This window comes from Engraulis encrasicolus, chromosome 13, assembly GCF_034702125.1.
Source record: "Engraulis encrasicolus isolate BLACKSEA-1 chromosome 13, IST_EnEncr_1.0, whole genome shotgun sequence".
In the NCBI taxonomy this organism is placed as follows: Eukaryota; Metazoa; Chordata; class Actinopteri; order Clupeiformes; family Engraulidae; genus Engraulis; species Engraulis encrasicolus.
Genome location: NC_085869.1, coordinates 13,548,501 through 13,565,444, shown reverse-complemented (window position 1 = coordinate 13,565,444; position 16,944 = coordinate 13,548,501). Strand labels below are relative to the sequence as shown.

Here is a 16,944-nt window from a genome sequence, read left to right as displayed (position 1 = left end):
TTTTATTGATATACAGTATAGGACAAATGCGTACCTTCTCCCTGGCAGCTGTCTGCTTTTCCCTGAGGTACTTTTCTCTGCATCGATCGCACACAAGATACCAGGTGCTCCCACCGATGCCTCCATCTCCACAATTACCAGCCCAGCCTCCGCAGAAATGACCAATGCTGTTGTACCCCTGGCCTCCAGCATACCGCCCGCAACCTAAGAAAAGACAGATGGTAAGTAATCATTTTAATTTTCCCGTCATATGAAAGGAAATGTAAGACTGCTTAATGGTTAGTAAGTTAAAAGATGACTCCAGCCAATTTCAGCATGCAGTTGTAATGCTCACATTACCCTTGACTTGTCAGTAGTACCCGGTGATGCTGCATTTTTCTGTTCAGCCCTTTCTGAGATCTGAGCTATTCTAATGGGGGCAGATTTTGTTTACATTTAAAAAATTCTTAACATAGGCCTACTCCAAATATTTTCCGGAAAGATATTGCTGTTTGCTAGTTGTCTACTGATGTTGCATAACCTTTTGAATGTTCTTGGGAATAAATCAAGATGTATTTTTGAAATGTAAACAAACACCTGCCCCTATTACAATGACAGGATCTCAGAAAAGGCTGGAGAAAAAACAAAAAAATCTCAGGTACTGACAAGTCCAGGGTAGGAACGTTACAACTGCATGTGGAAATTGGTTGGAGTTATCCTTTAACATTGAATCCTAAGTTCTTACCTGGGTGAGCTTGCCTCATGTGGTATGTGACAGGATAGGGATGCGACTCGCCACACAATTCACAAATTGTGTCCTTCTCCGGGCCTCCCATAGCGAGTTGAGCCATCTCTCCAAACAGATTCCCCCTCGGACGCATGTCCACCTTCTCTTTCTTCTTCTTTTCTTTTTTCGACCTCCTGTTGTCCTTCTCGTTCTCCTTCTTCTTCAAGATGGCGCTGGAGCCCGGGCTGGGGAAAATCATGTTTTGGGTGGCAGCTTTAATGGTAGCCATGGAAATGTCTTCCCAGAAGGCCACGAGATGCTGCAGCGTGAGAGGTAAGATGGACTTGGTTCTCATGGAGGAGTGTCGCGTCATCTCGTAGGGCACGCTCTCCCCTTTCCCTCCATTTTCACACCGCTCAGGCAGGGTCGGTTCTTTGAGCATGGACAGCACCTTGTTCTTATTAATGCTACCCATCTTGGATATGTCGGGACCGTGAGGGGCAATGTTGAACATGTTGAGGGCAGACGAAATCTCTAGAGAGTGCCTATTCTTGAGTTTGGTTTCCTTCACGTCTATGCCTTTCTGGCAAGAGAGGGAACTACGAATGGGTGCATGTTCCTTGTTCAAGTCTGGATTGAACTTGAGAAAGGAAGAACAAGCCATGGCATCATGGACAATGCCCTCGTGCCACAAGAAAGCTGCAAATACAGCTCGGGCACACTCTGCCACAGACGGCGACATGGCCTGCTTGGCCGGTTCATGCCGCATGCTCTCTCCCTTAAAAAGTGGTCCGGATTTGTCTTTTTTGGGGCGCAAGTGTCTGCTCGAAGTCTTGCGGCTGGCTTTGGGCGAAGAGCGACTCTCCTGCTCTTCCTTCACGGGAGCTTTTCCAATGCTAAAATGCACCTTGCTGGAAGTCTCCTCTGAAGTCAGTTGTTCGCCATTTTCGTCATTCATTTCGTCGTTAGACAGCAATGTTCCCGATGTACAAACCTCAACTACTTCACTATGTAGGTTCTCCTGGACAACATGGGGCGAGGGAGTGCGGTTCTCAATATTGCCCCTAGCCTTGGCACCATCTTTAGCAACAATCTTTGGCTTGGGCGAGGTGGATCTACCTCTCAGTGGCTCTGTGAGTGGTACTTTCTTTTTTCTAAGAGTGTCAGGATCCAAAGTGTAGGAGTCAGACTTGGACCTCTCTCGAGGCGGGTCCAGACGAGCTTTTGAGCACGGACCTTTAAGGGGAACATTCTTGTCCTGTGGGGACACGGAACGAGGTGAGTTGGAACATGACGGGCTGGCTCTACCTGAGCTAAGTCCTTTCTGTTTTGGAGAGGAGGACCGGGAACTGGGATTGGACGAATCGACCCGGAGACCAGACGTCCTTTCCTCGGCTTTAAGGGCCTGGAGAGTGTTGTGGTTGGGTGAGTGTGAACGGCTGTGGCAGTCTGATTTCAGCTTAGCTGCGTCCGACTTCAAGATTAAGGTCTCACTGGCTGACAGAGCGTCATTCTTCATTTTTGTGTGACTTGAAAAATTCTTTCCAGAGTGGCTGTCGGATTTAATGCCGCATGGGTCTTGTCGCTTCCCAGATGACATATTTGGGCAGATGGCTAGGTTACCCCGGTCACCTGCACATCAGAAAAGAAAGAAAGAAAGAAAGAAAGAAAGAAAGAAAGAAAGAAAGAAAGAAAGAAAGAAAGAAAGAAAGAAAGAAAGAAAGAAAGAAAGAAAGAAAGAAAGAAAGAAAGAAAGAAAGAAAGAAAGAAAGAAAGAAAGAAAGAAAGAAATGATGACACAATAATTAACATCTTTATCCATATTAGGAACTTAACTGCCCATTCACAGACAAATAAAATAAACACTGAAGTTGTATGTAATGTATCCAATTAAATTAAGAATGAAATGAAAACAGGTGGAATTCCATGCCAAAGGGTTTCATGGCGTCTGCCATCTGGCATCACCAGGCATCTGTCTTTACATTCTGTCATCTTGTAATGATTGGCCTCCAAAATTGAATCAGCTAATTGACCTATCAATTGGGGGCAGCTCTGTCCTCCCACTGTCCTTTGTTCCTCTCAATATTTTTCTTATTTCAAAGACTTTTCTCAAAAATATTTATTTACTGACAGGCTAGGGATGGTTTGGTCTATCTGGTGGGCCTAATCCTATCTCTAACCCTAACCCATAATTGAAGGCCGATAAAGCAGTGTAAGTTTCATGAACATACAACATAGAAACATTTCCTTGGTTTTGGAAAAGTGTCTTTAATTCTTTTGTTTGTCAAATCACATAAATGTCCAATTACTTAAAGGGACACTGTGTGAGATTTTTATTTGTTTATTTCCAGAATTCATGCTGCCCATTCACTAATGTTAGCTTTTTCATGAATACTTACCACCAGCATGAAATTTTAAGTATTCATTATGACTGGAAAAATTGCACTTTTCATACATGAAAAGTGGGATCTTCTCCATGGTCCGCCATTTTGATTTTCAAAAAATAGACATTTTTAGCTGCAAAAATAACTGTACTTGGACCATACTAGAAAATATTTGTTTAATACTTAATAAACTTTCATGTAAAGATCAAATTTGACAATAGGCAGCCCAATTTCAATAAGTAGCATAGTTGCAGTACCTTTTTTGACCATTTCCTGCACAGTGTCCCTTTAACTTCCTGTTCGGTGTGACTACGGCAGCTTATTAGCCTTTTTAGCTGCATGCAAACCACACTACCCACCTTATTACACACCACCCATTTAATTTAATCTCGTACTCTCTCAGAATTTCTGATCTGCTAGTTATGATTAATGGTCAGCATAGAAGTCTATGGACTGCACAAGTGAAAATCAAATGGGAGCTCCAATGCTAACAAGGCGGAGCTCGTATAACTTGTGGATAATAAGGTGGATAAGCCACTATGTTCATCGGTTATCTATGGAACCATATGGTGAGACGTTGTGAAATTCGGCATACTCATTCAAGATGTTCTCATGACACTTCTAAACAAGATTCATGTCAAACCCTATAGTGCCACAAACTGGTCAAATTTGAAGGCATAGTCCTGCCCAATTGGGCTTTTGAACTGTACATACAATTATAGCAACTTCATGATATCATAAATTGGTCTCTTGGGAACTGTTTTGCTTCTCCGAATTTGATTGCGTGCAACTTAGGTTTCTTGTCATCTTTATTGTTGTAAGCACCGATATTCAACAGTATTCAACTTAAATCAGACAGAAACAATTGTATTGCATGCAAATGTGCACAATTCCACTGCTGAAGCAAGAGTTAACATGTCTTCAAAGCAGATGGTAGATTGCGTGAGTTTTTTTGCAAGGTTTTGCTGATGTCCAGTCAAAGGAATGATCTCCACATTTGGTGCATCCCATTGTGGACAAAACATGGGACAAAGATAATGTATTTTAATAATAAGTAATGTATGTATTGTAAGTAGTGTATTGCAGTACTCTGCAAGATATTCATCATCAAAGTCATAGTCACAGTTGCGGTTAACATCAGCATCAGCTGAGGCAAAGGAGAGCAATGAGTGGATACGCAGAACAAGAAAGGCTGGGACCAATCATGTAGGCTAATGCCGTGTACAGACCAAGAGCGAACGGAGCGAACGAAGTCATTATTTCTCTATGGAGGGCACGCGACCTGCGCTACCAAAGCGAATTCGCCAGGAGCGAAGCTTCTTGCGCGACCAGAGCGAATTTTGAAGATTAAACTACATCTAATCGCAGGCGAATTCGCTCTGACGCTGTTCGGCGGAAACCAATAGCAACGTTCATATCTCTGAATGTCCCAGGCTGTCAAGCCAGAGCCGTTATGTGATTAGCTGAATCAAACATGTCAATGCTGTGTCTGGCTGGAGCGAATACAGCGAATTCAAGGCGAAACTTCTTCTGCTACCCACGCTACCAGGCAGCGTAGTTCGCTCTTGGTCTGGACACGGCATAAGGGTGTCAACCAGTAACATTATTGCGAAATATCAACAATTTCTGTTTCATATCGTCATCGCATTGCTAGTCAATCATCTCAAGGTGGATGTCAGTGGGTTTATCAGGACTGTAATGGCGAGAAAAAAAGAACATTAGTTGAAAACCAGAAATCTCAGGGACCTGCAGCACCTTTGTAATGGGCTAGATATAAACAGTACTTCTTTTTTGACATTCTTCTTATTTTTTTTTTTTCTACAAGCCTGGGGCCATATTAAACCATCTGGCGGGCCGCATCCGGACCCTGGCCTTATGCTTGACATCCCTGATGTAGGCTAATTGATTTAAATTAACAGATAAGCCCACAAAAAATGAGAGAGCAGCAAAATTGAACAGTCCATGTGACAAAGAAGTACAAGAAATGGAAAATTCCAACTGGGGAAAGTCCCTTTCACATTGTGACATACAGCCCACCACAACACACAGTGCACACAAGGGAATTGCATTTATGCCTCATTGGCATGTATTGATGCAAAACTATTTTTTTATTTAACCTGGCTGTCAACAGATGAATGGATTCCAACTTGCTCTACGGACATTTATCTGGAACTATGCATATGCTTAGGTCTGCAAATGCATGGTTTCATTTAAAAATGGTTTGTTAAAAAGCATTTATATGCGTCACAGATATTGGCAAAATATTCTGTAGACCAAAGCTGACATCAAAGTTGAATTGTTTGGGGGAAAGACACATGGTCGACTTGATACATTCAACCTGAATTCCTTCCACACTGAACTCTTATCACAAAACCAAATCCAAATATCCTATTAAAAAGGATAAAAAGCAGGTTGTCCTAAAAAGACAATGAAGTTGTAAACTTCCTCCAATACAACTTTCCTCCCAAATTTTCCTTGAAGAAAAAGGAACATTACTTTAAGCAACAGCAAAGGGGTAATTCCAAGCGCTTCTGTTTTATCATCTGGAGCATCGAAGGGAGACAGACAGGAGATCTTAACTGGAGAGAAGACAACAGAGCAGCACAGTTGCAATTCTTTTCTTCTTTTAATCAAGTGCATAACATACGGACAAACGTTTTGATGGATCAATGTACTACCAGAATCCATGAAAAATTGAATCTGTGCTGCTCCGGTGTCTCCTCACCAGTTATTACTTAAAGTAACTTTAAAAGAGCACTTCTGCCAATTTCAATATGCTGTTGTATTGCTCACGCTACCCTTGACTCGTCAGTACCTGGTGATGCTGCATTTTTCGGCTCAGCCCTTTCTGAGATCTGAGCTATTCTAATGGGGGCAGACTTTGTTTACATTAAAAACCTTCTTGACATAGGCCTACTCCAAATATTATATCGCTGTTGTATCGCTGTTTGCTAGTTGTCTGCTGATGTTGCATAACCTTTTGGATGTTATTGGAAATAAATCAAGATGAGTTTTTGAAATGTAAACGAACTCTGCCTCCATTACAATGACCAGGATCTCAGAAAAGGCTGAAGAAGAAGAAGAAGACGGAGAAGAAGAAAAATCTCAAGTACTGTCAAGTCCAGGATAGTGTGAGCATTACAACTGCATGTCCAAATTGGCAGAAGATATCCTTGAAGTGTTTTTGGAAGCCATGCACTCCTTTGGAAACCATGCATTACCCACCCTTTTGTTTGAGGGCAAGAGACGACAGAGCAGTGCCACGGGAACTGGCTATACTGGTTTTGTGTACACGGTCATGTGAAGTAACGTTGTTACAAGTGGCATCTACGGTGAAAAAGATGTGGCAAAAACAAGCAGAGAAACAATGATGTGATGGCAGAGAAAGAGAAAGGACGAAGAAAGTGTAGAAAAACGAATAATAAATAAATAAATAATATAAATATATAAAATATTAAAAAAATGAATAAATAATAAAATGAAATAAAATACGGCTACAACAGTCATCTACAGTATCAAATAACTTATAATGTAGAGACTCTGTATAAAAATCACCTCTATAATTTTATAATTTCACATAAAAACACTATCACTATCATTTTAAAGTTTTGAGCAAAGAGTACATACTAATAAGCTTAATTAAAAAATATATAAAAATAAATAAATATGTGCAATACTATATTTATTAATGTACTGTGCACCCCCAAAAAACTCAACACAATCTATTTAAAAATAAAGTAGGTACTTCCTAAAATGTATGTAATTTTCAAAGTGTAATAGAATGTACACCCATCCCTGAACTTTCTTGAAGAGCAGAAGAGCAGTAAGCAGTGACTGGCAGAATGTGAGAACATCAAAAGGAGTATAAATAACAGGAAATGAGACACCATGAAGGACGATGAAAATCCAATAAAATATTTTCCCGGGGATGAAGGGTTATACTTAAGTTAACAGTCACCCCTAATGAATCTACATACGTAATGGGTGCGTTTTCAGCTTTTCCGATTGTCATACAATACATTCTGTCATGACATAACTGTCATTTATGGCAGTGGTTCCCAACCTTTTTCTTCAGGGACCCATGTTTTTACCATTGTAAGCTTTGGTGACCCAACCACGCGAGCGCCTGCACAAGAGGGAGTCACATGATAGCCTCTGTTTCCTGCGAAAACTCATTTTAGTAGCCTAATTTTATTCCTCAATTCGTCTTCAGTCAAATATTGAATAAATGTTTAATAGCACTAACATTTTGTTGCTTCTATGCATGTATTAGTTAAAAATGCTTAGGCATTTATTCAACATGGGTTATATATGGTATTTAAAATTAAACCCCTTAAAATCAAGGGGGCTTCGCGACCCCCTGTGGATCTTTGGCGACCCATAGGTTGGGTCCCGACTCATAGGTTGGGAACCACTGATTTATGGTACCATATCCTGTCATCATTGTTCTGTTGTGCTCATGACACCATCAAGAGGGCAGGAGACGAGGACTGAGATAAAAGTGTAAGGACCTGGACTGTGGTCGGAGTCTATCTATGTTCCAAAGGGCAGTGACGTCACTGTCATTGTCCTGGCATGTGCAGCTACAATCTTCTCACGTTTTGCAAATTTCTTCCGTTTATTGGACCCATATCTCCACCCTGAAATTCATTGCTAATGGTTGATGGTCAGTTTATCCATAATCTGACATTTAAAGGTGCACTGTGTAATATTTTTGACAGTTCCTTCCCAGAATTAATGCGGCCCGTTCACAAATGTTAATGCATAAACAAATGTTAAATGCATAAACTACTCAAAAATGGCTACTTTTGAGTTCCTTTGTCCTAAAATACAGTATTTCACCTTCATGAAACTAAACATAGTGCTCATGAGGATGCTGTACATTCAATATTCACTAAAACACACACACACAGGAGTAGGGATGCAACAACCACTGACAAAGCGCAACAAACCCATTCATGTGTGAATGCAACCAGCCAGAAACAACCAAATGCAAAGATTTAGACCACATTAAGTAAAATCCTGTACAATCTTTGTACGCACATCAACCACATCCATGCCGCAACAGGCTAGATGAACTCATGGTCCTAGCCTGAAACATGATTTGCGGTCACTTTAATGTCACTGCGATCTAGGGCTGGGTACCGAATTTCGATTTGGTTCCGGCACCGACCAAAATGCTTCAATGCTATTGCGTATCGAAACATGAACACTTTTCCGGTGCCGTATTTCGATACAAAAGGAAGAAAAAAATAAAGCCTGACAGCCAATAGAAGTATTGTTTTCAACTGTCTGGGTAAATGTACAAATTTCTGGGTCTTTGAACCAATAAACAGAGTGCTGAGAGGTGGTGGGTGGCCGCGTTTTATTTTGGCAAGGGAGAGGAGGGGATGAAATTCCCTACAGGCAGTCAGTCATCGTTTCATTCTGATGCTGCATACATGGATGATGAATTCAAGATTTTCAGGATTTTTTGGAACAATGCATTTTAATAGTAACTATTTGCGAATATGATGAGCCAAATATTTGTTAGAATACTGTTTCTTCTACTGGAATTTGAAGAAAATTAGCTTTATTTCTGGTCAGAGAGAAAACTGTTCATTAGCATGTCAACACTAGCAAGTGAATTATGCAAAACAACGTTTTAATCTCTACCAGAGCCAGAACAGTTCCTACTTTACCAACACCCACCCAACCATAACTACTGACATTGGCTGAAGTGGACAAAAGTAATGTAAGACGGCGGGTACATTTCAATGCCTGATCTCCAGAATTCCGTGCTCCTGGACACGGATGTTTGGGACACGAAATCCGTGCTCCTGGACACGGATTTTGCCAAAATTCCGTGCTCCTGGACACAGATTTTTTTTTCTCTTGATGGATACACGGAAGTGCTTTCTATATTCCCACAGCACTGTGTTAACTGTATCATTAGAAAATACATACCAAATGCTAATCCTAAACAAAATAATGCTATACCAATTTATGTTGTGCCATGACCAAAACGTTCCCTAACCTTAAACGGTCATTAAAGACATATTTTTGAGAAATACCTTTTCCAGTTGGTTGATAGGCTATTAGTTTAGTTTAGTTTATTTAGTTTAGTTCAACAGGGACCATGCACAATACACATTGATTACAGAAGTAAAAAGATGGCTTGTGCCAGATTATAGCTATATAGCTAATTTCCATCTGCAGTCCCTGGACAGGTAAAACAAATATTAAAATACAATAACATAGACAAGATATAAACAAGTAAGCACATCCATAGGCCATAGGTCAAACACACACACACACACACACACACACACACACACACACACACACACACACACACACACACACACACACACACACACACACACACACACACACACACACACACACACACACACACACACACACACACTATTTTTCAAATTCACATAATGAAAAAAAGAATAGTACCTGTGCCCAGACCAAAACAATCCCTAACCCTAACCTGTCAGTAAGAAATGTTTTTTTGGGAAAAAATATTTGAAATTAGAAAAATCCTGAGAAAACACAAGACATTGGAAACAGAGCTGTGGGAGTATAGAGAGAGCACTTCCGTGTGTCCATCATGGAAAACAATTCCGTGTCCAGGAGCACAGAATTTTGGCAAAATCCGTGTCCAGGAGCACGGATTTCGTGTCCCAAACATCCGTGTCCAGGAGCACGGAATTCTGAGAGATCATGTTGAAATGTTTTGCCATCATAGTTAGTTGCTACTTCTATCCACTTGTTTGGGTTACTAAATTTATTAAATAAAAAATGGTTGCTTTCATGCTGTGTGTGTGATGTATGCCCTTTCATAACTGCGTGCAGTTACATGCACGTGACTTTATGCCAATCAGTACGAAGCTGGTTTACTTTTTAAAGCATTCAAAAAAGGCAGAAACAGCAGCTGTCTAAAGGTTGCTTTACTCTTTGTGTAGTTTTCATTTGCTACTATTTTGCACCTGTTGTCACGGGTAGAGTTAGGGAAAGTTTGATACAACATTGGGTAAAATTGATATTGTAAAAAGGTATCGAAAAAGTACCAGTATCGAAAAACAGGTATGGAAATAAGCACCATATCAAGAGAAAAAAATGAACGATACCAAGACCCACTGCAATCCATACCATATTGATAGAGCCAGTGCAGTTATGAAATTCATGGAAATGTACTTGCATAGTTGCAACTAGCTTTAGATTGCCCAAACTTGCCATAGCTACTGTATGCTTCAAAAGCAGGCGGGATATTGTCAGTTTAGCCAATTAAAAAAGTTGTCAGTTTATGCTTTTGCTTTAAAATGATTTACAACAAATTTAATTAATGGATTTAAGTGATATAGACCTATTGGCATGTGCTTTTTCGATGTAGTGATGTATTATTCCTTACTACTTATGTGTTATATGAAACAATGATTCAAACTTTTCCATATAGTCAAGTAAAACAATATTCTCAAGTGGAAAACATTTAAATGGAAAGGATAATTAATTTGGGCTATTCCAGTTTTCATTACTTCCTTAAATATAAAATAATACTTTTTGAGAACATTTGTAAGATTTCAAAATGTGTATAAAACTGATATTAATTCAGAATGTAAGGGCCAACCACTTGCTTTCAATTTGGATAAACAGTGATAAGGAAAATGTTTACCGAGCGACAAGGATATTTGATGAATCACCGGAGGTAATCATACGTACGCATATGCAAAAATGAAAGTCTGGATCAAAACAAGCACGCCATATTTAAGGTGTGCACTTACTTAGAAGCTGTGGCTGTTGCAGCTGGGTAACAGACTGTCCAAACACAAATGGACTGGAGGCAAGGGAGGAAGAGGAGGAGGAGGAGGAGGAAGGTTTGGCAGCATGTTCAAGTGTAGCGGGAGCTGGGTGGGAAGGTCCAGACTGAACAGAGTTCAATATGGTACTCAAGCGGTGACCTGCAATGTGGAAGACAATGGGAATACTGGAGCTGTTTTCCGGTGCCATCTTCCTGGGCAAAAGCACAACACACAAGACACCCGGTCCATTCCGCTCCTTTCTGCGCAAAAACGTCTTGACAATTGCACAGAAAGAAGTGGAAGATGCTAGGTGTTTGTGTGACACAGTGGGTACATAACAGTGTGTGCGAGGTTCAGAGAGAGGGGAAAGACCCAAAGTTTGCACTCTAGCACTCTACCTTGTGTAGGTGCAGAGAAGAGGGTGCCAAGATCATAAACAATGGTAATGACGGACATGAGAATGGTGATAAAAAAGGCAGAAATCATGCGTTTTAAAATAAAATGGGGTAATGACCATGTCATTAACACTGTTGAAGCTTCAGAGGGAAGAATTAATAATCCACACTGAAGCCTCACATTACAACAATGCAAGCCCACATATCACATGCATGTAGAATACTGTCCCACCCGGCTTAATAAATAAGTTCGGCGGTAGAACATTAGTAAACCTCCCTCCCAAAGCCTCACACATCGGTATCGGTAGCGCTGCACTATTGGTCTGCACCTTTAGCTCAGCGGTATTGTGCTGTGCCTCCCATGCCTGAACTGGAGCGTTGACTGGTAGATCACGGGTTCGAGTCCTGAGTGGCTAACTAGCGCAGGATCGCTAACCCTGGAGGAGGAGGTTGGGCCAGGTATTGCAATGACCCTGAGTGCGTTTTAATATGTGACCTTGCCTCCTCCACTTGCCTCCTCCACTTGCTTCTCGTCATGATGACATCACAGACAACAGCATTATATTTCAATATCTTGCAAAAGCTCAATTAGTCTTTTTCTCATTTGCAATTGGGATGGTGAATGAAAAACAGTCCCTCAAAAGTTGTTGTGGCGAGGCTGACAGCTGGGAAACTTTATTGTTTTCTCCACGGAGGAGGGGCCAGGAGGCGGGGCGAGGAGACAAGCACAAGTGGAGGAGGCAAGGTCACATATTGGGATGCACCCCCTGTCAGCCACCCTGGACCCCGTTTCTCAAAAGCATTTAGCAATTTAGTAGGTCACCTATTGGAATTTGAATTGCAACGAAGCATAGAAGTTATACAATGGCAACCAAGCAAGCTACTAACTTAGTTAGCAACAATGCTATGGGAATTTGCATTGCAACCAAGTAAGTTGCTAACCAAGTCAGCTATGACGCTGTTGAGAAACGCACCCCTCGGTCTGTCTGCAGTGTTTTGGGTTGCCCGAGAGTGGCGCCAAAAACACATTATCACATGCCATCAGCCATTGGCAGTGCTGGGGGGCTATACAAACATGCAGCATGGTTGGAGGGCATTTTTTTAAAAACAAAAACAGGCATTTTGTCTACAAAACGTATTTGAATATATAATTTGATTTGAATATAGTTTGTACCTCTATATCTATCTGATTTCTCCACTTTGGCAGATTTTCTGCGATCTTCTACTCGATTTCACGATTCGCGATTTATTATAGTCATATCGCACACCCCTACATGGGACCTTTCCATTTTAAAACCATTTCAAAAACTATGTTTGTCAAGTAGTTCTGGTGGTTTGTCAGACACTTGACTAGTGTGAACAACCACTTCAAATGTCATTAACGATGCACAATGAGAATCCATGGAAATCATCTGAGCGCGCACGGCTCTCTAGCTTCGCAGCACGGTCAGCATTTAAAAAAATACACTAGGATGACCAACCGACCAGGATTCACCAGACTGTTCCGGATTTTTACGACCTGTTACGACATCCGTGCGTTCGTCTATTGTCTAACCCCCCGCCCTTGTCTTGTGCCCCTGGCCTTAAAGGAACATTTAGGTCGTTTACAACATCCAGCTTTATTGCCCAAGCTACCCATGACTTAGCAATAGCGAAGACACAAATCAATAGCCTTGGTCTCATTAGCCGCGCTTCAGCGGCCCGGGGCCGCCCGGGGCTCAGGAGAGTGGCCGGCTCGGAGCTGCCGGCCCGGGCCATTTTTTGCCTGATCGGACTCATAGCCGACCCCAGGCACATTCAGGTACACGCCTTGTTTGTGAAACGTCAGTCGGGCACAGCCCACTTTCGCCCCAAATCACAGAAGGACAACAACAGAACAACGACAAAGAAGGAGAATAAAATGGAGCAAACTCTGCTGGAGCAGGTCGCCGTTTGGCTCGTAGCCTACGGACAAAGACGACAAGAACTGCAAAGAAAATGGCTTGCCTTTCAAGAACAGTTTTATTACATGGCAAAGTTGTCGATTCAGAAGCTGTATATGGGACGCAGCGCATGTTAAGAAGACAAAGACGCATGAAAATACGAGCAGCTCGACAACTGAGAGTGAACAGAAGGAGACGTGCGAACATGCCCAGTTAATCCCCCCAATCGCGCACAGAAGCATGAGCCCCGGACATAGCGAGACATGAATGTGCAGGTAATTGAATAAGTTACCATGTGAAAGGAGACCAAATCCCTGAGACATAGCACCTTCATCAGTTGCTATAGAAAATTATGAGCCCCGGACATAGCGACACACCCCCTCGTTGCGGCATGCCACCTGTCTATTCATTCATGTTATTTCCATCCATTTGACATTAAAGCCCTTGTGTTAATTTCAAACTGTGTTTGGCGATCAGTCTGAAACGTGCGATATAGCCTACCAGACCTTCGGCGATAATAGCGCAAAAGCTAAATAAGCCGACATAAATGTCATGTGTGAGTATTTGTGAGACACTTTATTGGTGTCCAGTGGAAAGCATGCCAAATCACGATAATGGCACAAGAGTTGGCGGCTAAAAGCAGAAAAAAGCCGACATGACTTAGCTATGACATCCCAAGTTTAAGTGTAGTGGTGCCCATGATCCGATAACAACAAAAAAGTTATGTTGACTAAATAACTTTAAAAACACAAACAGAAGTGCCAAGGTTGCATCTTATGAAATTATGCCATAAGAAAGCCAAACACCCCAAACTAATGCTTAACCATAATTTGCCCAGAATTTAGCGATAAGTCCCCCATGCAGCCACATTTTTACACAGAGGTTGACCCCGCCTCCGAGCCTCGGCGGTGCTTGCTGGCCCATCGAATTCGACGGGCCAGGGAAATCGGCCCTTAGCCCCACAACCTGGCCCGGCGGCCATCTTTAGCACCTAGCCCCCTTTTGATGAGATCACCGTCAGCCCCCTTTTGTCCGGGCCAGCCCGGGGCTGGCCCTGCAATGAGACCAAGGCTAGTCAAGGGTTTGCTCTAAGGCTATTGTGAATGTTATTTTTGCATTCATGGTTACATTGTCGCATGCATTGACTGTCTTTTTTTTTCCAAAGAAGGACCATCTATGTATTCAGTCGGTCTCAGCGTGCTGCATACTCCTCTTGTCCACTGTGCTGTAGGTACGTCCAGGCCGACAGAGAACCCTGCAGGTACCTGTTCAACTATAAACTAAGCACTGCAGTACCAACTATGCAGCTATTGTGCAAGGCATTGGCCCCACTGATAAGAGAGATAAGAGGAAAGAGTGGTCTGACTAATTGTAGCTTCAGAGATAATTTCATAGACGTGAGTTGCTTGGTGGGATGCTTTGTTTGACACCAGTTTATGCATACATTTCAGGCCCGTCTTTTTGTTGTGAAGGGCCAACTTTGGGTTTAGCCTTCTGATAATGTTATAGTCTTGGCGAACCACTACCATTTACAGGCATGGCGACACGGCTACTGAGAATTTTTCCGACGCGACATTGGGAGATGACCGGAAAGAAACGAGATGGGAGAGAGAGAGAGACGGGGAAGGATCGGGAAATGACCTGGGTCGGGAATCGAACCCAGGTCGACCGCGTAGCAGGTCCAGTGCCCAGCCGTTAGAGCCAAGGCTGGACCCACAGAAAGTAATGCTGCCCAACTTTTTGATCTTTTGTCTTTATTCCAACATCACAGGGGATTTTAGTGGGTGTGCTTCCTGTAGTTGTTGATATTGTACGTTTGGCTAATCTGGATGATTCCCTAAAGGCTATGCATTACGTTTGCGTAGGGAGCACACAGCCTCTAACTTCGTCAGACTCAAAAAAAAAAAATCTGCAGAGATGTGAGGGATGTACTCACTTCTGTGACATACTGTACATGTGTGTGTGTGTGTGTGTGTGGCAATCTTATCTTATCTTCTCATGTTGCATAATTGCAGGGGCAACATATTGAACGTGCTGAACCGATAAAAAAAGCGGTTTATTGCCCTCCCTCCCCACATCACAACTCTCTCGTTCGAGCTTATGAAACAGAAATTGCCATTCAAGTCTGAGAAAATAAACAACCATAACCACTTCCACCAGCTACTACAAGTGACCTTTAGCCCCATCTCGGCTCACATGATCTGAAGTTCAATTACAACACGTGTGTGCGGCACCCTGAACTTATGTAATTCAATGTAATTCGAGGGGTGCGATCAATAGCACACGAAACATGACGATTAATATGAATTTCAACACGTAACCCTTTATAACACAGCATTATAAATTTGTTGTTACCAGAACGGCAGTGAACGAGTCTTAGTGCATTTCTAAACGCCCTGTGTTATGTCATAGAATAGTAGTACTAAGGTCATGGGACACAAACATCCATACATGTCTCCACTGAATACTTTTCACAACTCAAAGTGAATGTAGACTAATATCAATATTGTGGGACAAGAAATAAATGATACAATTTTTTTTCTTGATAGCAATGTCATTTTAGTCACTCCATGTTGTGAATGCTGTATGCTTGCTCGCAGACGCCCCCTAGGCAAAATCTAGGTGCAGTGCCACCCCAAAGACTTTTCAGCATGTCAACTTTCATCATAAACCTTCTCTGCTGGTTATTACAGATGATTACCCCCATGCCTACATGACTAGCAGCAGCTATCTCTCTGCCAGCCCCAGCATCCATTTTTTAAGTATTTTGGGGGACTTTTCAAGCCTTTATTAGTTTTTACGAGATATTGACAGTAAGCGAGTTGGGAGAGAGAGACGGGGAAGACTTGGCAAAGGACCCGGGCCGGAATCAAACCCGGGTCAGCTGCTTAGCAGACAAGCGCCCTACCATTAGCGCCACGATCGGGGCCGCATCCAAATTTTTAACTAGACCCAAAAAAGCAAAACTAAAGGGGGGGGGGGGGATTTCCTCCACAGCCCTGTTGCTTCCAAGGGACGTTGACTGAATCATTTTCCAGGTCTCACTATTCTATTGCGAAATCCGACAACTGTTATGAACATTGCCAACCCTCGTCTTCCTGTCAAACCGTTAAAGCACATTGATCTGGCCCTGCAGTGGCTCTTACGGTAGGGCATAAGACTGCTATGCCGGCGACCGGGGTTTGAATCCAGCCCCGGTCATTTGCCAATCCCCCCAGTCTCTCTCCACACTCATTCACTGTCTGTCCTTCACTGTCCTGTCAAGAATAAAGGCAAAAGCCAACCAAAATAAAATCTAACAAAAAGCATACAACTCTTCTCATCCCTGCTGAAATCAATTGTGATTCTTCTTTCTTTCAGTCTTATTTCTACCACATTCAATCTGTGGCTGTACAGTACATACTTGTACAGCAATACAATATACTACAAACACAAACTGTCAAACACTTACAGTAGTAACTTAGTTATCTTAATGACAGTAGCATGAAGTTACCTTTTCCTGACAAACTGCAACTAATTTGTTAGTGAGATTGCCATCACACTCCAAAAATGTCATTGTAATCCTCTCAACTGTATACAAGGCAGCAAGATGAGCTTTAGGGCAATCAATTACATCCTACCTAAAACACTGTGGTCCATTGAGGTCTCATTCGCCAGGTAAGTCTACTTTCTTGATGGTCCCAACTAACCCACTTTACAGTCAATAGTGATACCATATGATAAGTTGCACTGAAGCATTAAAAAAAA

At 42.1% G+C, this 16,944-nt stretch overlaps 1 protein-coding gene across 14 annotated transcripts in view; it reads right to left on the bottom strand.

The window, feature by feature from the left end:
- Positions 1–16,944, bottom strand: part of mycbp2 (MYC binding protein 2) — a 97,909-nt gene that overhangs the window by 26,168 nt on the left and 54,797 nt on the right. For 7 of the 14 annotated variants that reach the window (XM_063213084.1, XM_063213085.1, XM_063213086.1 and 4 more), the window contains 4 exons: positions 10,863–11,039; positions 6,316–6,417; positions 725–2,338; positions 35–204 (listed from right to left, as the gene is read on the bottom strand). In XM_063213084.1, the coding sequence (XP_063069154.1) occupies positions 35–204; positions 725–2,338; positions 6,316–6,417; positions 10,863–11,039 (2,063 nt within the window). The remainder of the gene's footprint in view (positions 1–34; positions 205–724; positions 2,339–6,315; positions 6,418–10,862; positions 11,040–16,944) is intronic. The other 7 variants (XM_063213094.1, XM_063213095.1, XM_063213096.1 and 4 more) reach the window with 2 other exon arrangements.